Raw genomic sequence first — 25062 nt, 5'->3', positions numbered from 1 at the left:
TGGGGTGTTTTATGAATTTTTGGGTGATTTTTAGGTATATTTGGAAGGAAATAATTTTTCTTGAAGGATTGGTAAAATTAAAAGAAATAAGGAATGTTGAAGATTTAGTGAAGTTTTAAAATTAGAATTTGTAGTTAATAATTAATAGACGGATACCAAGTTAGTCCACTAGCAACCTGGGGTGCTCTTGCGTGGTTGTCGACTGTCTGTTAGTGTTCCAAAAATCATTTTCTTTCTTCTATCCATTCTTAAAACTCTTCAAATTTCACTCAAATTCAGGTAGAGCCCCACCTTAAGGGTCATTAAGCGGTCAGTTGTCAAAGTCCCAAAAATTACTTCCCTTAATTACTGTAATCCTGACCTGCATTAAACGGTCACCTCTATTAAGCGGTCGCGGTCACCCAAAACTAAGTCCCAACAAGCTGATTTCTATTGTCTTGACCTGTTTTAAACGGTCACTTTGTAAAATAGCGTGCCAGGCAATTGAGTTTCTTACTGAGCTGCACAATCGTGGCGTTAATGTTTCAATACCATTTCAATACCATGCTCTCCTTTGCCATACGATTTTATCGCCGAACTTTCTTAATCAAGTAAGTGATGCATTCTGTACAGCCTGTATTAAGCGGTCAACCTGTATTAAGCGGTCACTTAGCCATTCCCCGAGGGTGACCGCTTAATACAGGTTCGACTGTAGACTATTTACCACAGGGACCCAAGCTCTATGAGAGATATAGGCCATGACCTTTGCGTGAGTATCGTAATTTGAGCGTCACGACGACCATTGCGTAACGGCAAAAATATAAGGATTTGTATGGGAAAAAAACGATTCCTACTTCAATTCAGTGAGTTTTAGTTCCATTGCTTTTCTCTCTCTCCATATATAGTTCCATTGCTCTTCTCTCTGTATTGCAATGGAACTAAACCTCACTGGAATCACGCTAAATCGCTCCAAAAACCAAATAGGAGAAATAACAACAGACAAGGGAGTTCAGGTAGGGTTTATTTTTATTAAAAATTCATTGGTATTTTAAATTCAAGTAGGAATCGTTTTTTCCCATACAAATCCTTATTATTTCGCCGTTACGCAATGGTCGCGGAGACGCTCAACTCGTTACAATACACACGCAAATAGAGCTTGGGGTACCTGTGGATTTACAGCGAGCCTCTACGTACACGAACTACAATAGCAACTCTCATCTGTTCACGTTTTCCACGTGCGAATGAGCATCTTGTTATGCAACACTGATACTTACATAACAATTAACACTCGAGGGAAATCGGTGCGGAGTGAATAATCACGTTTCAACATTGTCAGTCAAAACGCTTTACTAGATTTTTTTTAATGAGACGGACAGGGTATGTGCGGTGTCAAAAAGAATCGTCTTTTAGCCTTTTTGGTCAGAAATAGAGTATAGATTATAACCATTTTGGCCTGAAAGTCTGAAAACGGCTATGGATTTTACAAAAAAGGGATCTGAATTCTCGGAAAAGGGTCTGAAGATGAATACGAAGTTTAGAGGACAGGTCTGAATTGGTATGAAGTAGGCGGGGGGGGGGGGGGTGGGGTACTCCCATAATTTTTAACTGGGGATGTGCCGCTGGGACTCTGAGAACCTTAACCTATACTAGACCATGTTAACCTTTATTTTGCAGCCCTATTCTAGAGTAAACACCGAAAATTGCTACCCTATCCTAGACCTTTTTCTATTTTTAAACGTCATTTACCGGGAAACTTTCTCAGACTAAACTTCTTCAAGCAACTGATAAGTTTCACAGAAAATGATACCCTTTTCTAGACCACAACTCTCTGATTTCTATACCCTATTCGAGAGTAAACTCGCTAAAAACCATACCCTTCACAGCGGGGAAATAGGATTGTCTTGTTTTACGAAACAACATCGCGAACTATGTTTGATATTGTGTACCTGCAGTGTGCGGAATAACATTTTTGATGTCAGTAAAATGGCAAATTTGCATTCACATACTAGTATTGTATTTTCGTGCTTTGGCTCAGATCTATATCGATCTACAGCACGCAAAACGTTACTTCACTCACATGTATAAAACGAACACGAGACAATGCCACGTTTTATTCAACCTTGTCACGCTTTATTCAATCTATTTTCTTCAACTTTATCAACAATGTCACGCTTTATTCAACCGGTGTCACGCTCCCTTTGAACGATGTCACGTTTTCGCCAGCCTAAATCGCGTTGCAGTTAATCATTCATGCTATTCATGCGAAATCTTTGCCGAACAAATGATTGCAACCGAAGATGGACAAAATCGTCACGAAGAAGGCTCCCCAAGAATGCCCACAAAACAAAATGCCAGTTCCGTTTGCACTCGGCAGTGCAAATTTATTAAGGTAACCTTTAATTTCTGTCTATTTAATTTTGTCATCTTTTCTTTGCTTTTCTTTAATCTGTTATCAAACTCGACCACAACTCCGTCGATGAAGGGAAACTATGACACGTGCACTAAAAAGGGCCATTAGGTGGATATCTGTTCTGATGGCCTTATTAAATCGCCTCAGAAATTCGGATTTAGTCGTTTGGAAAATCTACAGTTTTCATCGCCAAAATGGCAGTTCAAAATTTCGTAACTCTTGGCAACTACATGTAATTCCTTTTACTGATGCTTCTCGCTCTCTTAACTAATCGACACTCGGATAAATGTGCATTGACGTAGTTAAGCTCTGTTTGTTGAAAAAACATGACACGAGTCAGCTGGCATATTTTGGCCGCCAGAGTGGCCGTTCATTTCAATAAGAACTTGACCAATTTTCACTGAAAATCTAGAAAACCCTCTTTTCAGCAAAATTTAGGGTAAACCCGCCTCAGAGACAATAGCTTAACAACTCATTTAGTGTGGGAGGGAACAGGGCGGGAAATCAAACTGGCTCTCCAGTCCTTAAGCAGTGAAGCTGGCGAAAAAGAAACCTACAACCTGGCAAGCATTGTGTTTAGTATGCCTTACAATGAAGCCCCGTATATAATCCAACCCTCGTTAGTAGAACATTAACCAACGAAGCAAGTTGCATAAAATAATTTCTTCCTTTTAGGAATAAATTTCCTTTGTTTTGGAAGGGGCACATATGTCGTTTAAGACTGATGCGAATAAGGTCGCCTAGCATTTTCGTAAACTGACCAACAAAAGCTAGCAAATTCGAGAAATCAGTGAAACGCCGTTTCCTAAAACGCTCAATTTTTTCAATGGGTTCTTTCTCAATACTTTGCACAACTGCCGGCGTTGTGTACAGAATAGACTTAATCTGTACATCGAAATTCCGTTGTGTCGAATTAGAAATTTTGTTTGTCAAGAGGTTATTGATAAGAACTTAATCCGCACTCTTTATTATTTCAGTATTGTGTGAGCAGTTTTTACGTTTCTGTGAATTTTGCTAACTAAATTTATCTTTGGCCTGTACATAACACTTGTGTAGCAAGTGTTTCAGCCGTGGGTTTTTTGGGCATTTTTCCCGGTTTGAAGTTAGGCAAATTGCGGTCAAGAGCGGAAAAAAAAAAAAAAGAAAAAAAAAAAAAAGGAGGGGGGAAAGGAGGAGAGAGAGACAGAGAGAGGGAACGCTTGCCCGCAAACGCTACGATTTCAGTTTTTATTTTCTCCTTAAACTACACTTTGTTTCTATTTTCTTGAAATAAGCATATTTAGGCTCCATCCACACTGATGCGTTTTTGTTTGAAAACGCATACTTTTTTATGCTTTTAGTACGTCCAAACTAAAAGGCCCGACCGAAAACGGTTGCAAAAGTGAAGACTTTTGAAAACGCATCGTTTTGCAAACGCTTCTTTTCTAGTGTGGACAGGTGAAAACCGAGACTTTTGAAAACGATGACGTAAAAAGCGTCACACGTCATCGGCTCCAGTCCAAATCGGAGCATCTATCCAAGATGGCGGATGGTCTTGTGATGTTAACACATGCGCAATCCCAGATCTCAGTCATTTTCATCGTTTTCGAGCATTTTAGTGTGGATAGGTTAAAACGATACGAAAACGCTAGTGTGGATGAAAACATTTTGCTTCGTTTTCGCCGAGATGAAAACGGAGACTTAAGCTCAACTACAGATAATTTTTTGTTACTTTCCAATAAACTTTCCTAATCCTTTCGGTTGTCTCTTCCATCGCGGAAGAAAGATGGAGATTGGCATTGGCAGCTATTTAAGAAATAGACTGTCTGTCTTTGGGTCAAGTGAAATACGAGACTCTAATGTGTTCATTAAAATAACTTCAACAGAGATTTCGTTCAGGAGAATCTGTTAATGCAAGAACCAGCTTATTCAAGTACAGATGCTAAGGACGTAGAAAAACAGGAAAGCCCTTCATGTTGTCAAGAGTTAATACCACCTAATGCCGCCATCTTGACGTATGAAGATCTTGCGATCAACTTTGACGAGCAACAGCATCATCATCATCATTGTTGCAATTGTCATGGAAGTCGTCACAGTTATCAAAACAAAACAAAACGCCTTCGAGATAACAAGGCAGCGGTCATTCTTCAAAGACTAGGCTTGCTGAAAATCGTACGTGACCTTCGCAACCTGGCAAGGGAAAGTCGCGAACTACAGAGTGAAATTGACAAGCTGCAAGAAGACGTAAAAGGATTTGAAAACCATAGAAACAGAGCAAGAAAGATCAGGAATGTTGGTTTGGTACTGTAGATGAATTATACAAACAACATATACTTTATACTTGGAAAATAGTAAAGTTGGAGGCTTAGGCTTTTTTCTCAAAGGGTAAACAACAAAAGGAAAAGTGAACACGTGATGCAGATAAAAACTAGCTTTACATATCAACCCAATAGACTTTAAAATATGCAATTTTCTTACGAACAACATTTATAGAGCGTTTTCATTTACGTGGCTACCGGCCATATTGGTTTACTAAAACAAAAGAAAGTATTTGCATAAAAATGTCAATTCCCAGAGGTTTAGTTTGGGACACCAACCTGGCCGTCATTTCTTTGTTTTGGGACACCAACATGGCCGCCGTGACGTCATGTGAAAACACTCTATATGTGTTTTTCCCTGTTGACCAATATAGATTTCTAAAAATTTGGTGCTCTCTACTAGCTCAACAACGTTGTTATCTATAATTAACGGGATTATATAAGGTAAGCTTCTTTGCGTTGGCCTGAAAATTATTAGCTTGGTTCTGCTAACATTGATTGACAATTTGTTAGCTCTTAACCAAGCTGACACATTTTGAGATTCGCAATTTAGTCGATTAATTAGGATTCAGTCGACTTAGTCCGCTCGTTGGTTTCTTTCAAAGCCACAAGCAGTCGACTTAACTTGTGACGAAGTTTAAGCTCAGGGCGGCAAAAAATAAAAGTGTCATTCGCTCTCCGGCCTAAGGTCTGCTTTCCTATGCTTGAGAGGCTCACGTTGTACGCGAAGAGCACCGCTGAACATTACAGACACCGACTTTGAAATCGATAAGTAACGATTAGTACGTGTAACATTCTTCACATATAGGATTAATAGGGGTTTTGGAATTTTCACATTTCAGTGTATGTTATATATCAGAAGCAAATATTTTCTTTGTTTTTCAACGCAGATTGAATATATTTTTTCCTTCTTTTTATAAATATTTTAAAGCTTCACGTTGAACATGTTTATCCTAATATCACGAGAATTTGAACACGAGAATTTTATATTTGCTGAAAATGTTCATAATTTTTAGGAGCGCATAGGGTTGTGTTAAGAGTTGGTCATTTTTAATAAAGTTAATACATATTATTATTATTTAGTATTAAAAAACTGATTTGTAACCAGGTGGTTGCATAATGAATATAAAAATGTTACACTGGTTGAAAGGTATTAAAAGACCTTAATGTCCCAATGTTTCGGCTACTTGCATAAGCCTTCTTCAGGGGTAATAAAATACAAGCGAAGTGTCACTTCGCTTGCCGTCGGCGTCGTGTTTGCGTAAAGTCCCTAATTATTCCCCGAGGGCGCGTTGAATATGAGATGATAGATAGCCAACTAGACATGTAGCGACGAGTTGGCTATAATCATCTCATATCCAACAAGCCAGAGTGGAATAATTGTTTTATTAAAAACAATCAAGAACAATGCTAGATCTTTCTGATTTCGCATTTCAAGAACAACCAGAAGACAACTTAATGGTCGCTATTTCTCGGGCATGGTGTAATGCCTCATATACCATGGCCGCTAAGCCAATCAAATGCCTGGAGTTGCATTATTAACAATGATCTAGTTTTTAATAAATTTAGATATGTTTATGCGCGCTTTATATAACTCAAGCCCTTGAAAAATATACCGAATAATTTTAAAGTTAAATAAATCTAATTTTCATAATTCAAAAACTGATACAACTTAACCAAAAGCTCCACTAAAAATTTGTGTTTTGAGTTGTCTTTAAATGTTACAGTACAGCCAGCATCGGATATAAGAATTAAAATTCAAGAGCAAAATTGGTTGTCATATCGGGTTTGTAACTTTTACGTCGTCACAGCCTCAGCGTGACCCGGGGAGGGAAACAATAGAAAATTACAAACTATCGGCCCTAATTGTGGTCGCAGTCGCCCTTGATTGCTTAGGAGAGGTTGGAACTATAAAGAACTGAACAGAGGGAATCTGGTATTTTTAAAAAGCGGTCGGTTGCGGGAGGTGGTCGTAAAAGGGTCTTCGACTGTAGCAGATTAACTTTATCGTTGTAACTGTGTATCCCACTGAAGTATTAAAATATATATTTTATAATTAAAGAACTTATGGGTACTCAATTGATTACGTTTTAACCAGGGAAGAAAATAAAAAAGTCGTTAAACCAATCAGCCAGAAAACAAAAGGTCTCCCTTTTTACTTCAAACGAAAATAAACTTTATTCGTCCGATACTATTCTCGATATATATTTTTCTTTAACCCAATTACCTATCTTTATTCACCTTGTCTTAATTGACATTGTTTCGTTAATGACTATCCCCAGTTTCTCCTCCGTCCATAACATATATTCTCTCAATGTAATACGCCTGCAATGAATTGTGGTGTTTGTATTCAAAACAACACGCGCGCTTCAAGGCATTTCTCCCCTTCTATTTGAATTGAGTATATTTCAGATGATAAGCCACTGGAAAAAAAAACAAACAAACAAACAAACAAACAAACAACAACAACAACAACTTCTGTTTAAAGATTCACACTAGGCACATCATAGACTTAAATCGCGTACTTTTAAATTTTGATAAGCCAGGTTAAAAGAAAAACTTTGACACTCCTGAAAACAGCACCTTAAAATTAGTAAAAGGTCTTGTCTTTTAAAATAACGAAGATGCAGTTCGCTATATTAACGAGACATTCCTCCCTATACTAACAACATTGTGTATGCTAGGTTTGAATTTTAGAACCTTTCTGTGCGTCTTTAAAATAGCGAAGATGTAGTTCCCTATATTCACGAAATGTTTGTTTTACGGACATTCGTGTGAAAACGGGAAAGTTACGTCTGTAAAATTGTTAAATTATAAAATTCGTAATTTTACAAGACAAGACTTTAAAACATGGCCAATATGCTCTTTATAGCGGTATCAACGAAGTTTCGTTACAAGGCTTGCATGAAAATTTAAAATTACCATGATAAAGAAGAACAGATTTGTCATGTTGCATACAAAAGCCATACTACACTGCAGGCGTGTTTCATTGAGTTAATATAACATTGTAACAATTATACGTAAGGGGGCAAAACTCGAACTTCATGAAAGTCTTGATCTCGCTCCTTTCCCATGTCAAACAAGACATGATAGGCAGCTTCCCAGCAGGCTGTGTTCCGTCTAACCACCCACCCAGGTAGGTAGCTTGTGTACCCGGGAAAACAACCAATCACACGCTGTGTAGCATGCACGTGATTATACAAAGGGATTATATCCAGTACGATGGCTCTTTCGTCACTTGCTTGATGGGAAACGGAACCTAATTGGTCCAGCTGAACGTCTATATAAAGCACTTGGCCACGGTAACTTGTTCCTTTCACAAATCCGCGGTAATAACCCTTGTCTGTCCAGCGAGCAAACACACGGGCACCCACTAAAATAATGGAAAAATTATGATGATGTTTAAGAACTTTTAACGAAATGCGCACCATGCGTAAATGGAAGTGGCAACGGAGGGAGGCGGTGGAAGAAGAGAGACAGACGTTGACGGCAAGACAGACAGACAGACAGACAGACAGACAGAGGGACAGAGAGACAGAAAGACCGACGGAGACATTTTAAATTAGACACGTAACTTCATCAATTACTTAAATGGAAACCATGCATAACACAAAATGACAATTCAATTACATTTGTAACAGTTCAAGGTCTAAGTTACTAATAACGTCTGAAGGAATTGACAGATCAATTGCTCTGTTTTAAGATTTGGCTGGGCGAGAATTCCATAACTTCGCCACGTGATAAAGAAACCTCTTTTTCAAGTAATAACAATGATGATGATGATGATGATGATGATAAATTTATTTGATAATCCGAGCACGGTTGTATAGCGTATCAACTCTATGCGAATGATCCTTGTTTAAACTATCCTAAACAACGTCATAGTAGAGATAAAGAGAGAAAGAGAGACAGAAAGACGAGATAAGTGAGTCAGTGAGCGACAAAACTGATAGTAGCTATAGAGAGAGTTTATTTAAACAGTTACAAAGAAAACTGTGTGTTAGAGAGTATCAGATACAGAAATATAGAGACAGATGCCGGGACAGATAGAGAGTGAATCACTTTTATGAATTAGTCACAAACAGATAGATGCTTTGCAAGGGGTTAGTTTCTAAAGAAACTGTGGTGCTGCCTTGGTGAAGAGTGGAAACGAATGTTTGGTTTACCAACAGAGTTGAAAGGTAACTGATTCGCTCTGACGAAGTGCTAACGATCAAAACGTCAGCCCTCGAATTTCTTTACGGTCGTCAAATTACCTTGCCAACTCTGTTGATAAAACCAAACAATCGTAGACAGCCAGACAAGGTATAAATCACTTTTATGATTTATCGCAGACAGACAGTCAGACAGAGTACGTACGTAGTTTCCCTAGCTTTGTTGTTTGTTTGCTTTATGACCGACAGAATATAGCATTGTAACAGCATTTCGTTCCACGAAAAATTAAAAGATTACCTTGTTGAGTTGAAGAGAAAAACGGAAGCTTTCGCAATTCTTTAAGCGTGCGGTTTCCACGTTGATTGTTGTCAAAGGTGATTTCATACAGTTCATTTTCTCTTTGACAAAAATCCCGTGTCACAAAGCCAATAAGGTATTCTTTACTCTCGTTTGCTTTCGGAGACAATGCAATCACGTGATCCCCTAGGGTCGCCCAGGCTGGAGCTAAGTCATCCACAAATGCAGTTTTGTCGTCGTAGCTGTGCTCAATGTGATCTCCGTTATCCAGTGTGACCACGAACGAGTGTCCTATTTCTTGAGTCACCTCACCATGTCGGTAGACGCTGTTTGATGTTCTTACCACAACACGGTTTCCCACTGAAGATATATATATATAAAAAAAAAAACGTTTCAAAACCTTACCATGACAGAATTCTCAAATTTGTCTATGATCCAAGTATCCGTTTTAAATACCTTTTGTATTGCATTAAATTTGGTCCTTCCGTATCTTAAATTGTGACGATCAAATGGGGTGACCCGCTAATGTCACCATTGGTTAGTCTTCAGCTATAAAGTAGAACATCGTTAATACTAACAGCAACACTGTTTGTCGTATGAACCCGTTAAGGACAGTGCTTCCTAATGCAAACGTATTTTTGCCCAGTTTATGACTATGCAGGAAACGTAGCTTTTAACAAGGGCCATTGGAATCGAATTGAAATCCATAAAGAAAATTGGGGGTAACCACGCCTTTTTCAGAGATAATAGGCCATTTCCGAGTTGTTGCAAACCTCATTATGAAAGCGAGGCTTTTTATTATGAAAATTAGTTTTCATTCATATGCAAATAAAACTAATTTTCATATGAAAAGTTTTTGCACTTAGCCTCGCTTTCATAATGAGGTTCACTGCAATTCGGAAATGGCCTATTAGGCAACAATAATCCGAAAAAGCTGTAAACTACAGAACAATGTGCGATATTTTCCCTCAAATTGAAGCTTAATTATCTCCAAAAAATGCGTAGCTACCCCTTATTTTGTTTTGGATTGCATTTCCGACATAGTCATAAACCGCGCAAAATGTCTTTGTTGTAAAAAGCACCGTTCTTAAGAAACCCGACCTTCCCCAGAAGCGCAGAACGTATGCGCAGTACCATAAGGAGGTACCGTCCTTTATTCCCCAATAGTGATCAGCGGGTAATTTCTTCTTCCCATATCAGTACTTGATCAAAGATGCCGCTCATCAGATAAGATTATGAATGAATGAGTGAATGAATGAATGAATGAATGAATGAATGAATGAATGAATGAATGAATGAATGAATGAATGAATGAATGAATGAATAAATGAATAAATGAACGATTCTTATTTATCCTACAAGATGGATCAGCGAATTCAAAGAACCCATGTGTAGCTATTAAAAATACACATTCTATGTACACGTATAAATCTTCATATGTAACAGTTAAAGGCTTAAAAGACCAACTATAGCAAATAGAGATTAGAGATCTCAGTAAATAGAGATCGGAGGTTTGCTCTTTTACGCCTCCAAAAAACGACCATAATACAAAAATAAGTACATTTTCTCAGTATAACTAAAAGCTAATCGAGCTGCGTAAAGACATGCAGTATTTACAAGTATGAGGTCGGTTGGCACTTAAGCAGAAAAAGCAGTTGATTAAATAAATAAATAAATAAATAAATAAATAAATAACTAAATAAATAAATAAATAAATGAATGAATGAATGAATGAATGAATGAATGAATGAATGAATGAATGAATGAATGAATGAATGAATGAATGAATGAATGAATGAATGAATGAATAAGAACCAGGTGAAAACTCCTGAGCATTGACAGTAAGACTGCAAGATATTTCATTTAGATTATTCCAAACTTTCACAGCTGCAAAGCGCATATTGTCGCGCTAGCTAGCCCAGTTGTCATCTGAGGCAACTATAATTAGCTATTCCTTTAATCAGCGCTACCGAGAAAGCTGAGAACGAGTCGTCCTTACGACTTTATCAAAGACTTTTCCAGAGAGCAACCGATCGTCAGTCATTTTGAGTTACAGCGTGTCCGCGAGAAAAGGGAGGGGGTCATTACAAAACCATAGCTTTCAAGGTCGCAGACGGTGTAAGCCAATTGGCAACACCAATGAACGAGAAAAACTCAAGGATATTACCATGTAGACCTTTTGTTTGAACATTGAGGAGCTATGCACAACGTCACCAGCCATGCGTTTTTCAGAACGCCCGAAAACATTTCGGTTCTGGGCGAAAAACTAGTTTGTGCGCATAATGCTTAATGCCAGAAATAGGATGTTGAATAATTTTGAAAGCTAAAAAAATGAAAACGTTCCAAGACTAGTTTGCAAGAATAACTATCATCAATTGACACAAACTTGGTTTGAAAAATAGATTTCGGGCCAAAACTATTCGGGTTTTTGAGAACGAGTCCTTGATATTGCCCGTATTCGATTCCCGGCGTGATCGGGTTCTCCGGTTTTCCGGTTTTCCGAGGGCAAACAAATTACATTTACGCTATTTTATGTTCAAAAATGTACAGACAGATTCAACTTACGTTCAGGAAAATTACTGCCAGAACTGATAAACTGCAGCGTTACCGCGAACGCAACGAAGAATGTCCTCAAAAGACAATCCATTAGGCAACTGAAATGATTACTGGAGGTCTGTAGAGAATTCACTGCTGCTAGGATAGGAAAATAAAAAAAAACATTACATCACACTGAAAACAGGTACGAACACAATCAAAAGTTTTCTGTTTCGTTCACACCAGACTTGAAACGTGTTTAAAAGCTGTTTAGTCAAGCTTACTGATGTTTTTCGACTATGAAAGCGCAAGCTAGAGCGTACCGACGTAACTGATCTAGTCTTTCAGTTTCTCGGCGACTTTCGTTTTGTTAAAACTGGTTTAAACTAAAACATGTTGAGTTAATAGTAATAATAATTAGTATACACCACACAAGTGAATAGTACTCTTCGCGCACGCTGATTGGCTAGCTCGGAGGTGATTAGCCAAGTACTATTCACCTCCGAGCAGCCGAAGAGAAACAAGACGGCTTCCCGTTTCGACACGGTCACTTAAAAAGTAAATTATTTCGATAAAAGAGGGAGCTGTTATAAAAAATACAAATAAGGCAACAAATTATGGTTTGACAGCATTAAATGGTAAGTTGTTTAATCTTTCCAACCTCATATTTTAAGGCGTAAAACGAAAAAAAACAATGCATTGTTTACGAAAACTGCGGAGCACTTTAATTAAAATGTAAACAATGAAACATCTAATGTTTTGCAGCATGGTTTCAATTGAACAACAAGACGAGTTTAACACAACAATTGAAGGAATGACACCTTAGCAACTACACAAGTGCCTTTAAAAGTTTTTCTTTGTTCGCAAGAAGGCGAGATGGAACTTTCTACAATAAGAAATCGCTTACGCCGGGCTTACCGCGCGGCGCGCGAGATTTTAAAATTCCCCAACATTTGTCGGACTTGTTGGTATACTGTCAGAAATAAAGGAATGTTTTGGTCCGCTAGTTATTCAGCGTGTGCTGCATACTAAAACAACTATTCACCTCAGTGTCTGTGAAAGTGATATCCATCACTATTCACCTCCACTTCGGTGAATAATACTTTAAATATTCAAACATGATACACGATACATACTTGAAAAGGAGGACCGCAAGGTTATCCCTATAAAAGGTCCCCTAGCTAAACTTTTTAGGAATATTAAAAAATTACAAAAAACGCGGATAGAAATCACTGGTGCAAGCACAAAATGGTTAGTAAGAATGATATTTAAAATGAAAATATATACAATTCAATATGAGCTTCTGTGTCAATAAATCTTCATCCACTTTTTTTACGCCTTTTTTAAATTTGTTAACGTTAATTTCGTCTGTAAAATGGTCCCAAGTAGAACATTTGAATCTGGCCAAGCAAGATTTGAACCTGTACTCTGGGTCATGGACAAGAGTGTGTGTATTTCCTTAAAAACTATAAAAGTGGGCTTCGCACATTTCAGGTGCAGAGTGCAACTGTCATCCACGAGGAGCCATGTGTTGTACTATTATTTCTACGTGTTATCAAGCTTCAAGAAGCACGACCACGTCTTCAGTTCCTTTGATTATTTATTGATCACACTAATGAACTTCTTCTCACAAGATCTAGATGTAAAGGCCAAGAACAGATTAATCTCATCACTTTTCTATCGTCCAAGCGGGATTTGGCCGGAACTGTCAATCAGCTGTCAAAATCTCATCAAAATTTAGGCTAACGTAATGCCTTGCGCAGTAGTTCTTAAGCGAAAGTACGCTTGCACACTAAAACAATTTACATATTTTCCTTCGAGTAAATTTCAGTGACCGAAATGATTTTCTTCTTCAATTTTCAATGTCATCGCCAAACGATCTGGACAAAACAAAGCGAAGAGATCAATATAAAAATTACAAGGAACATTTTTGGCTAAATACAAGAGAAATCAACCATTAAATGAAATAACATAACAACACTTTACAACGGAAACTTAAAATAGGACACAACCTTCCTGTCCGAATCTTAATTGGTTCCGCCTTTTTCCATAAATTAACTTGCCACGCTTACAACCTCGTATAGCTTTAATTAAAAGTACAGTACGTGTTGGTACAACAGATCTGGTACAAAAGGTATTTCCGTAGTAAAAAGTCATTAAGGGTAAAAGTTAACTGGTACAAATTCAACCCGAAACACGGCGGAATTACACCAAAAACTACCAAAAACGAATAAGCAAGTTATTTCCAGCCATGTTCTGGCAACAAGATGACTAAAGGTAAAAACTTAGAAAATGTATGTTGACAAGGCATAAACAACCTATTGTTACTTTTTAAAAACCAATTTGGGCGTAACTATTCATTGGTACGGTTTCCGAGGAAACACTTCAAAACACTTCAAAACAAGACTTTTGCTTCACATTGAATTGGTACCAGGAGAAAACAACTTTTGATCAGCATAACTAAAATTATGTCTACAACAAACTATTACGTTGAAAGATATGACTAACACGGTTTCAACTGTGTCATTTGTAAAGCACAATTAAGGATAATCTGAACAGTTCCAAGAAGTCCAGCTAAGAAGGCAAAGTGTCTCTTGTTGGTGACTTTCATTACACAATTCACCTTAATTCACTTAATAAAACACAAGTAAATTGAATAACTACACACTAAAATTATTGTTATTCAAACCGCAATATTTGAGAGTAACTATCAGCAATGAAATACCGTTTAATGATTAAAGTATCGGAATAAGGACCAAATTTAATAAAAACAACTTTGAAACTTTTACTTTGAAAAGAGTCTATTTTTATTGTATAACCGCATGCGATTATCTCTAAACTCTATCCGCCAAAGGAGGAGGTAGGAACGAAAGGGAGTACAGACAATACCTGGCTGAAGCCGAAGGCGAGAATATAGATCTGAGTTACAGGTACCGGTTCCGCGGTATTGGTGTGTTCTAAGTATTGCCGACATGAATGAAAACTGGATTCGATAACTAAAATCGTCGTTTAGGACCTTAGAGGGAGATTTAGTGAACAAAAATGGTGTCTTTGGGAGACCGACGTTCCTGCTCCAATGTGTCGGCTGATAGAAAGCAAACATTGTCTGGTTTCCTTGATATGTAGCGAAGGAAATTAAACGGAGCGGCAAAGGAGTATCATCATGATAAATGGAACTTGAGCAATCCTGCTTCAAGATTGTATGCGAACAACGTCCCGCACTGAGCTGGCTGCGGCTACCAGTCGGCTGGCTTTCATGTGATGAGTGTTTACTTTCTTAATTCTTGGGTTTATTAATTAAGGAAATTTTCTTTTTAGAACCAGTCTTGAAGCGAAGTGATACTTCAAACTTTCAATGCTTTCTTACCTGATATTCCGAAGCCGCCGGTGATCAGCGATCTTGGTAAAAATATCAGTTTCGCAGATACACATAAAAAATGCCGCTCTGTTTGGTTAGTCTACAGTTAAGGGCTATTCCAAAACAAATAACTGGACTTTACTCCCCGGCTGTCAGAGGAAAAGAAAAGAATTTGCATTTGAGTTGGGAGACAAATTGTAGGAGACGTGTTGCACTACAAAAGCTTGGTGCGTTCCCGCAGTCGTTCATGAGTAGAACCTTTGCATTTTCCATCCGGAACCGACTTTGGACAATCGACGTCTCCTATTGCATCCGTGCAAACCGTAAAACCGTAACCGTAAAAAGACGATCCATAATTCATCCGATGCCCTACTTAACAGTGACTAGCATCTATTTTCTCCCTACCGTATCACCACTTCGTCAAGCAGCCGAGAGACTAAAGAAAATGATCATTTAAGTTGAAATGTCTTGATTTTTTGTTGAGAAATTCTCCCATTTAGTAGCATAAAAAATATATCGAAATAAGTGAAGATAATACGCATCTTCATATCAGGGTTTAAAGGATTAAACAGACAGACAACTGAAGAAACCTCTTCCGGTCAGCCTAATTTAAAACTTGTTTGCCCAACTCAGTTCCGCCCAATTGAAAGTGCTACCCCAGAGCTTTTGTCACTTCAAGGTGAATCAAGTATTTAAACTCTCCGCCAAAGAAAAGCTCAAAATGCTACATTAGTGTTTGGTTTTTAGAGGAAATTTGCTTAAATCCGTTAAAATGCAGTGTCTCTTTTCAAAAAGTCTTCAGTGGTTTTTACAATCAAAATTAAATTGGAGAAATTGTATTTGGGAACAATCATGTCTCCTGGCGACAAGCGACATTTGAAAACATTGTTTACGCTCGCCCACGACTCATGTTGGGGGCAGAATAATCATACATGGTACCATGCAAGGTTTTTAATAAAATCTAATGAAATTTCCAAGAACAGCATATGAAAATGTCTCGAGTCTCAAAACGACAATGTCGGGACATGCGAGAAATACACTGAAATTCACAGAAAATAGTTTATGCTACCTCCTACCATTCAATAGAGAAACACGGTTTCAAAAATAGTTGTACAGGCGTACTGGAAAACTTAGTCAACGCGTCCAAATTATTTTTTTAATCAAAACTTTAAATTTCACTAGCTCAGGAGAACCGGGACCACAGAAGAACAGCAAAATCTTTCTCTTCAGTTCGTTCCATTTTATTTTACCAAAATACACAGTCATTTTGCTTTAAGATGGGGCTCTACCTGAATTCGAGTGAAATTTGAAGAGGTTTTAAGAATGGATAGAAGAAAGAAAATGATTTTTGGAACACTAAAAGACAGTTGATACCCACGCAAGAGCACCCCAGGTTGCTAGTGGACTGACTTGGTATCCGTCTATTAATTATTAACCACAAATTCTAATTTTTAAACTACTCTAAATCTTCAATAATTCTTATTTCTCTTAATTTTACTACTCTTTTGAGAAAAACTATCTCCTCCCAAATATACCTAAAAATCACCCAAAAATTTACAAAACACCCCAAAACATTGATTTGTGTAATAAATGGAGGGTTTTTGTATTGCTTGAAACGCGAACGAGATATATCCATTTAACCGATTTTAAGAGGCGTGAACTCGGCTTTCAGGTGTACCCCCGCCTTAAGCAACTATCCTGCAGTTGCATTCTTATGGCTTATAGAGTGTACCGGCACTGCGAAAACCATGTCAGACACACATTGACTCAGTCACACATGAAAACGCTGATTTCCGGCACAGAAACTATTGTGCCAGGGGATCAGCTGTATCGCTCTTAAAGCAATGTGAACAAACAACCGTAGAAGTGCGTCTTAAAAGGCTTCGAACGGTGTAAATTACGAATGGTTCGGCTAACCTTGGCATACCCAAAGCGTATTATTCAAGTTCCGTGACGCCCCACGGCGTTAATCTTCTGTCTTAGCCATTTAGAGAACCACACATTGGAGCCAGGGTATGATTTCGGCGGGAAATTTTGAGGATCAATTACTTTTAGCATCTACAATTAAAGACCCTGTGAAACTTTATTAGTTAGACATAAAAATGATTTATGTTAAAATTTCGGCTATGGCCGGTGTTACACGACAGCGGGAATCCTTTGTCCAATCGGTATGATAGAGGCTCATTCACGTTGTTGAGAGTTAACATGTTACACTACAAGAGCCTTATACATTGCTCAAGTCGTTGAGAGAAATTGTACCGACGGATTATCCGGTGGGAGCGAATTAGGGGGAAGCAACGTTTACTTCATAATATTAATAATATTACTGATTTGCTATATTACTAATATTTCATCAGTGTAAAACGTACAAGTGCAAAAAGACGGCCATGGCTTACTGTCCATAATCCTTTGCATATGTTGAAAACTGAGGAAGCATAATCACACGAGCTAAACCCTGTTTGTTCACGTTAGTCTCAGACGAATTAAGAGTTTCTAATCCGTGCTAAAATGAGCCAACCATGAAAAAGCCTATCGCCGACATAAATGACATAAACAAGGCGAAAGACAACCGCGACTACACTTACAAATCACAGCGCTTTAGAAAGCGTCACGGTGAGGATCCTACCATCCAAACACTGTCGCAGTACTTCTGCAAGGTATGCTGTTATCTGGTAGCAGCCAATTTTAGTGAGAACATCAACAATAGCCCTCGGAGCCAGCTTTGCCAACAAACGCTGAAAGACTTCCTAAGTCAGCCACAGCACGGCGCCGACACTCAGAAAATACAGAAATTAAAAATTTTACATCTTATTGTGCCCGGCAAATAAATAATCCAATGGCGCTGTGTAACAAGAAAAATATCTTAAAAGAGAAGGTGCGCTGATTGGTGGGCATTTCGTAATCCTGTCAAAACACGGTAAATTTTGCGAGGGTTATTAAAAACACGTTAGTGCTTTATATACAATTGTTAGAAACGTGAATCTCGGGGAGAAATAAATTATGGGTGGACATCTAGACACTCTCTTGCGGATCGCGCTTTCATAAGGTACTCGGTGAATATCTCTTTTTTGGATGCTCTACAAACAAGTGAACCTTTTTCTTTTTCTTAATATTAGCATACTGCAAAGAAGAAGAAGAAATAATGTTAAATTTGTAAATTTGTAAATGTACCAGCGGCTTCATTAAAGGGCCGACGCGTACACCTATTAATCAGATGAATTCACAATACAGAGTTCAATTTTAATTCTCCTAATGTCGAATGAAAAGAGAATTTAGCTGTTTTCAAAAATACCAAGGCGAAGAGCAAATTATGGAGTTAAATTGGTACATAATGACTAGAAATAAAAGAATATTTCTCTTGCTAAAATAAGAATAAGTAAATTGCAAATTGATCGTGGGAGTGGCCGTTTTAAATGGTCGTTAATGGCCGTGGTAGGAGACCTCAGAAAACGTTCTACGAAATCAAAGGAAACCGACTATGTTACTAGAAAAATACCCGTTCTCCGAATGTCAAATGAAATACGATGAAACAATTTAGCAAGTCCCAAAATGGCGGAGCGCGGAGTGTGGCGCGCGGTAACTGCAGTTCAAACGAAGTGATATTAAAACTGAGGAAATTTATGTTGTAGTAACGATCTGTTAAGCAGTATGGGCGCCATCGTGTCGAAATTAAAAGACACTCAATCATCTTTAATAATTGTATTGTTTCATGGTATTAATATTTCATGCAAAGGAACTACTTGACCGACTGTGCAGCTCGCCACAGCTACCGTCACATGCGCACCTGCGTGCAATGCATTGGCAGACATCATTTGCCTCGTCTTCTCTAAATCAGAAGTGAATTTTTTTATTTTTTTTCAGTTATGTACGTAACCTCTGCAGTTTCGAACTGAACAGAAAGCCGAAAAAAAATTCAGGATTTTTCGAACGGCTCTGTGATACCGGAGCATATATGTATTACTAAACTTATTTAGAGAAAAATTGCTGACCCTAATTTCGCCTTGCTGAAACTTGTTTATTACTAAACTGATGCTTTTAATTTCCCTTTTTGCATTAGTTAATTTAGGGACTGGTTATGAAACCTTACCATCTTCACAGCAAAAGTAGTTGACAAAAATGTATAGCAAAGAAGTTTGTCTGACCTCACATCCTTTGTCCTTTATTAAGTATGAATTTTGGAAGGGGTTATGCCGGTAAGTGAAAGATGATTTCAACTCCCCCCCCCCCGCCAAAAAAAAATATATATATATATTGAAAAAATTAATGTTTAATCGTCAATAGGCCCACCTTAAGCACTGCATTTGACCAAAATTTGGGAATTGGGATATTCCGCAAGATTGAGCAGGATAATTCAAACCATTCATAACAAAGCCCAGTTTTATTGCGGAAAAACTGGAGACGATCTTCCGAGGTCGTTACTTATCTAAAGCGTTCTGCCATTTTTCTCACCGACACACGAAACAACGTATATCGCAAGATATATATTGTGTACGGTCGACGACTGATGGAGTGCACCATCACTATATTTGGGCAGTGTTACAACGAACTGAATAATAAAGATCGATGCTCTAACCAGCGTGCGTCATGAACTACCAGTATCTCAAAACGAACCTATAGCTGGTTTTCATCTCACACATCGTCATGCAAGTGAAAAAATAAAATCGTCAACCATTCAATAGATAAAGTCAAGAAATTGATATGTTGCAGAAGAGTGATACATAAACAACGTGTGAAAGCCACAGGGCTGTGCGATATCTCCTAATCGAGTTATTCGAGAAAATGTACCACGGAAAATTACAGAGTTTAGTATGGGACGCCATGTTGGTGCCCCGTCTGATGGGCACCAACATGGCGGCCGGAAACCAGCAAAAACATCTGGAGTTTACCTTGGCTTTTTCAAAGCCTTTCTTCTCTCTGCTGAACTTTCACACATTGACATTAACGCTTCTATTACATGTTAGCTAATCAGACCTAAAAAAAAAAACACGAGGCGAATCGATGTTTTCATGTACGTGACATGTTTAGAGCAGCAATCCTTCTGTCACGCACTGCGCAAAAGTCTAAAATTCAAACTGCTCTATTTTCAAAACAAAGAATGCTATCCTGCTGAAAACAAGCAAGCCGATGGAAATTTAGATTTTATTATATGTGATGAAGATAAAAACCCAAAATTGTGTTTAGTTATGAATTTCAGTTTTTTATGACGTCATGGGAAAACCAAGAATACAGGGTCTACCGGTGAAACCTCGATTTTACGATATGGCAAGGGGACAGCAAAATCATATCGTTAAATTGGGATATCGTTGTAAACGAACTCCTGATTTATAAAAAACGTTTGCCGGGACACAGAATGTTGATCGAATATCGTTAGATCGACGATGGTAAAATCGGGGTTCCACTGTAGCACTCTCCGCCTTGTAAACATAAACAATACCGTTTGGTTTTACGGTCAGTCTCGACCGGTTTCAAAATAAAATCCCCGTATCCAGTTATTGTGAAACTGCAATTCATTTTCATCCTGGTCATCGGCAGCCAAAAATAATTAATGCTAGTTGATTTGCACTAGCGGGGTACGTAATTGTTCAGAACACTGCGGGACCATACACCTTATTCCAAAATGGCGGCTGCCTCAGACGATCTGGGAGAGAGAGCGAGGCATCGAGGGCCACGATTCAATGTTTACATGTTTACATGTGTTAGCATACTCCGAAATATGCCTCAAACTGTTGTGTTCCCGGGTGTAAGAAAAAAGTTTACGAAGAGGATGGCGTTAAAATATCTTTCCATAAGTTCCCTGAAGACAGACGGAGAACTGTTCAGGAAATGGATAGTTGCCATACGCAGAGATGTTGGCAAAGAGTTTGAAGTGACCGATCATACGAGGGTTTGCTCAAGACACTTTAAATCGAGTGATTATCTCACATCACTTACAGGCCGTAAAAAAAGCTTAAAACCGACAGCTGTGCCGTCTATATTTTTTTGGAAGCAAGGCTCTCCGCTAAAGAGGAAGTCCCCGAAGAAAAGAAGTCCTGTAGAGCGAAAAATCGTGGCGAAGAGGTCGGAAACAAGTACCTCGAACGCGGCAAATGCAAACACCAATTCCACGTGGGGACTCGTAACAGCTGGTGCTATAAACGAAAAGATCGACAAAACGTCCGATGTGCTGGAAGTCGACGATAGAGGCACGCAAGATGAAAGTATGTCTGAACTGAAAAAAGAAATAGAGGAGCTGAAAAACAAGCTTCAAGAAGAAAAGGAAAAAAAAAACAAATGCTGTGGTAATTCAGCTGAATGAAATGAAACAACAACTTGTCAATTTGACAACACGGTGCGACAATTTTGAGAAGAAATATTTCTCTTTAAATCGGTTTAAGAATGATAAGTCTATGGGATTTTACACTGGATCCGCCGATGGCAAAATATTTGATGCGTTGTTCAATTTTTGTGACTCTGTTGAGGATGGCGAAAATATTCGCTACTGGCACTCATCATCCACAGACCAGGACACGACTGTTCTTAGTGAAAATGACGAATGCTTAGAATCATTTCCAAAACCTGGTAGACCAAGGTTACTACATCCTAAGGAAGAACTTTTTATAACCCTATGTAGACTAAGACAAGGTTTTCCAGAGGAACATCTTGCTCATCCAGTCACAGATATGTAATGTCTCAGACTACAATAAGCAGGATAATAATAACCTGGGTCAACCTTTTATATTTAAGACTCAAGGATGTACCCATGTGGCCCACTAGAGAAATGATAAACAAATACATGCCGGAGCAGTTCAAAGAAAAATATCCCTCCACTCGGATAATAATAGACTGTACTGAAGTGAAATGCCAAATGCCTTGTAGCCTTCGTTTAAATAGCGAACTTTTTAGTGCTTATAAAAACCACACAACGCTGAAAGCCCTAGTGGGAATTACCTTAGGAGGGGCACCGTCATTTGTCAGTCAGCTGTATACTGGACACATCTCAAACAGAGAAATAGTTCTTCGCAGTGCCTTTTTGGATAAAAAATTTGACAATGGAGATTCAGTTATGGCAGATAAAGGATTTACAGTGCAAGACCTGCTACCCCCTGGAGTTGGGCTAAACATTCCTCCTTTCTTAGGATCTCAAGGTCAGATGAGTGCAGAGGATGTTGTCAAAACACAATCAATTGCCTCCCTGAGGGTTCATGTTGAAAGAGCTATCAATAAGATAAAAAATTTTCGTATCTGGGATGGAGTTGTTCCACTCAACTTATTTGGTGTTGTAAAGCAAATGTGGACTGTGTGTGCTGTACTTTGTAACTTAAAAAAACCCATTATCAGTGTGTAATATTCAGTTAGCACTAAAGGCACAATTTAAGTTTATTATAAATGCCTTTGGTTTAGTTAAAGAATCAAGAGGGCAACCCTCTCCTTTTAGCGGAAAAATGTAGACCAGAAGTATTAATATTTTTGTAGGTTGTGAAGAGGCAGGTTGAGTGTTTCTTAGGAAACTCCTTGAACTTTGTGAAATAAGCCCTGGTGGCAACCAAAATCCACTCAAAATGCTTGAATCCATGCCCTGAGCTGGTATTGGATCTCTATTTTTTCTAGAAATTTGTGGAAGCATTACAGTAGCTCTGTATGGTTCTTTGGGAAATTAGACTGCTTCCATTTTAATCTTTTGCAGGTTTAGATGTATAGATAATTGAATGGATTATATATTTGCATTGAGAAAACTTTAATCTCTTTTCTCTAGATTTTGAATGAACACAAAAATATGTTGGAAGGAGAATCAGCTATCATATTAGTATAAATATAAGGCATAGTTATGGAGCCATTTGAGGCATACCATATTTCTTTTTTGGTGCAGCTGGTAAAAAGTAACGAAAATAGGTTCTTTGTTATATTGCTCGCACTTTCTTTCAGTGCTCCTCATCAAAATTGATCCTCTCAATGCTGAACCCCCGACTTGTGTACACCACAAAGTCACACCATTTTGCACCAGTGAGTGCCATTTCACCCTGGACTTGATCGTAATAAAAATGGCTCTTTTTTAGTCTGGGTATCCCATCTTTAGTTTCTAGATAAAAGTTAGGGTCACTACAGGCTTCTTCTGGAGAAACACTGAATTTTGAGCATGGGCATTTAACTTCAGCGAGACCAAATTGATCTTCAGAAGATGCAATATCAACAACTTTCCCATCTGGAGAACATCCAAGGAAAAACAGTTTTGGTGATACAAAGAATCCAGATCTTTCCACTTTTATAGAAACCGATCTTGTGCATGTATTTTTCATACTTTCGTAATGCCACAGGTTCATATTTAATACCGTGATCAGTACTTGCTGATGTGAATGGTTTTGCATCCAGCATGTCATTACAAAACTTGTCATGGTTTCTTTTTCTTCTGGACACCTTTCCAAAATTTGATGCTGTAAATCGATACCTACGTTCTTCAACCCAAGCGTTGCAATTGTGCTGACCCCTGGTGTTTTCTTCGATCTTGTTTGCACCAAGGTTATTTACCCTAAGTTCATTCAAGAGTTTAGTTTCAATGGCATCCAGATCATCAGGCAGATCCAGCACAAAGTCATCGTTTAAAATCATCCAATGGCAGAGAAGGATAACTAGGTTTGGAATTTGATACTCTAGACCCTTGTTGTATTGGAGCTAAATTACTTGTAACTTTAAAGTTTGACTCCTGAAATGCAAGCTGGTAAGATCCAAATGCACCTGCAGGACTTTCCCCAAACCTTGTGTCAACATGGGCACTAGTGTTTAGTTCACAAGTTTGTATCAACCCTAGAGCTGGATCAATATTTTTTCACAGTTTCTACAAAATCATTTAGTTTCGATTTCCTGTCAACTTTCCTTGCTGCAATCCCACAACTTTTGAGTTCACCCTCTAGTTGTGTTTTGGCCGGAAACGGAAACTTCCATAATGGGGTAAGATGAAATACCTTCAACCCGGGGTTGATGCCATCTCTACAAGGTTGAGGTGCATGCTGTTGAACAGTTTTCATCCACCTCATGTTGAAGGCCTGTGACGTTTTTACAGTTATAAAGAGCGTATTTGCAAATCTTCAGCATCAAAGCTAAAACGTGATTACAAAATACGGATTTTCCGGCACCAAACGATGAGCCGCAATTTGCAAAAACCACCTCCCCAGAAATTATACATAAAGCAATTATCAAATTGTGGGGGCGTTCGTTCCTTTTAAAACTATGAAAACATTTGGCACTATGGTAAAAGCACTGCTGATCGTAGTTCGTTTGAACATCATGTTAGTATTCATCATCAAGGTATGTTTTTGCCTTCTCTTAAATGTGACACAGGTGATGGTGTTGACGAGCTTGCCATAGCACTGTCGCCCACTGATTTTTCTGAAGTCGAGTTCATACGATGAAGCTTTCGTTTCGTGTATATCTTTCAGGATCTGGATCAACAATATTTTGATCCAACTTTCTGCTTACATATTCCTCCACCCTGGAAACAAAAATCAAAATCCTGATTCTGTATATAACGAACACAGCGATCATCTCTGATGAAAGAATTAGTCTTACCTTTTTACGAGCTGTGCCTTCGTTGACATTCCTTTGCAAGACTCTCCGCGACATCTTAACCAGAATCTTAACTCAGAATTTTTCAGCGTCGATGGCTTTCTACCAAAAAGAGAACTTTCCGGAATGTCTTCTTCGGTTAGTAAAAAAGGTCCGGGTAAGACATTTGCCATATTTTGTCTTCTTAATCGCTAGACCACGCAACCTGTACAAAAAGTCTTCGAAGAAACTGCACATTATCTTAGTTCTGGCCCTCGATGCCTCGCTCTCATGCTACTCGATCCAGATCGTCTGAGACAGCCGCCATTTTGGAATAAGGTGTATTATTTTAACTGTTCCTATCATAAAAATACGTTTTTTGCTCTCAGTGTGACGGTCTTAATGAAATTAGGTAACATTGCCCTCTTAAAGAAATATTTCCCGCGTACGTCTGCGAAGGTGAGACGATTCGTATCCATTTGTCGCGTGTCAGTTCTCTGTTTCAGATTTTGAAA

General features: G+C 38.3%; 3 protein-coding genes and 2 pseudogenes across 6 annotated transcripts in view; 3 read left to right on the top strand and 2 right to left on the bottom strand.

Annotated features, from left to right (window-relative positions):
- Nucleotides 1-25062, top strand: part of LOC146475009 (V-type proton ATPase subunit E-like) — a 164751-nt gene that overhangs the window by 22001 nt on the left and 117688 nt on the right. The gene's annotated exons all lie outside the window — the stretch shown is intronic.
- On the top strand, nt 2032-5783 carry LOC146475018 (uncharacterized). Its single transcript, XM_085116328.1, has 2 exons — nt 2032-2368; nt 4255-5783. The coding sequence occupies exons 1-2, from the start codon at nt 2277-2279 to the stop codon at nt 4676-4678; spliced, it is 516 nt and encodes a 171-aa protein (XP_084972454.1). The 5' UTR covers nt 2032-2276; the 3' UTR covers nt 4679-5783.
- On the bottom strand, nt 6844-17808 carry LOC146475017 (uncharacterized). Of its 4 annotated transcripts, none has more exons than XM_085116326.1 (4): nt 17617-17808; nt 11704-11829; nt 9139-9498; nt 6844-8059 (listed from the first exon to the last, which is right to left on the bottom strand). In XM_085116326.1, exons 2-4 carry the CDS (start codon nt 11783-11785, stop codon nt 7701-7703), a joined length of 801 nt encoding a protein of 266 aa, XP_084972452.1. In that variant the 5' UTR covers nt 11786-11829; nt 17617-17808; the 3' UTR covers nt 6844-7700. The 4 variants fall into 4 exon arrangements, with proteins under 4 accessions (XP_084972452.1, XP_084972450.1, XP_084972453.1 ...); XM_085116324.1 differs by lacking the exon at nt 17617-17808 and adding an exon at nt 15041-15315 and having other exon boundaries at nt 11704-11832; XM_085116327.1 differs by lacking the exon at nt 17617-17808 and adding an exon at nt 15041-15315.
- LOC146475016 (uncharacterized) lies at nt 20847-22355 on the top strand (annotated as a pseudogene).
- LOC146475015 (uncharacterized) lies at nt 22834-24886 on the bottom strand (annotated as a pseudogene).

Source organism: Pavona decussata, unplaced genomic scaffold (assembly GCF_977016875.1).
Source record: "Pavona decussata unplaced genomic scaffold, jaPavDecu1.1 SCAFFOLD_87, whole genome shotgun sequence".
Classification (NCBI taxonomy): Eukaryota; Metazoa; Cnidaria; class Anthozoa; order Scleractinia; family Agariciidae; genus Pavona; species Pavona decussata.
Note: the sequence above shows the minus strand (reverse complement) of the source record. Positions and strands in the feature narration are given on the sequence as shown.

Bases quoted from the DNA above. Each gene is read 5' to 3' on its own strand.
- LOC146475018 (XM_085116328.1), top strand. From the start codon at position 2,277: ATGGACAAAATCGTCACGAAGAAGGCTCCCCAAGAATGCCCACAAAAC. The intron at 2,369-4,254 runs GTAACCTTTAAT...TAACTTCAACAG, and splicing joins GGCAGTGCAAATTTATTAAG to AGATTTCGTTCAGGAGAATC.
- LOC146475017 (XM_085116326.1), bottom strand. From the start codon at position 11,785: ATGGATTGTCTTTTGAGGACATTCTTCGTTGCGTTCGCGGTAACGCTG. The intron at 9,499-11,703 runs GTAAGTTGAATC...ATATATCTTCAG, and splicing joins TGGCAGTAATTTTCCTGAAC to TGGGAAACCGTGTTGTGGTA. The intron at 8,060-9,138 runs GTAATCTTTTAA...CCATTATTTTAG, and splicing joins TTTCTCTTCAACTCAACAAG to TGGGTGCCCGTGTGTTTGCT.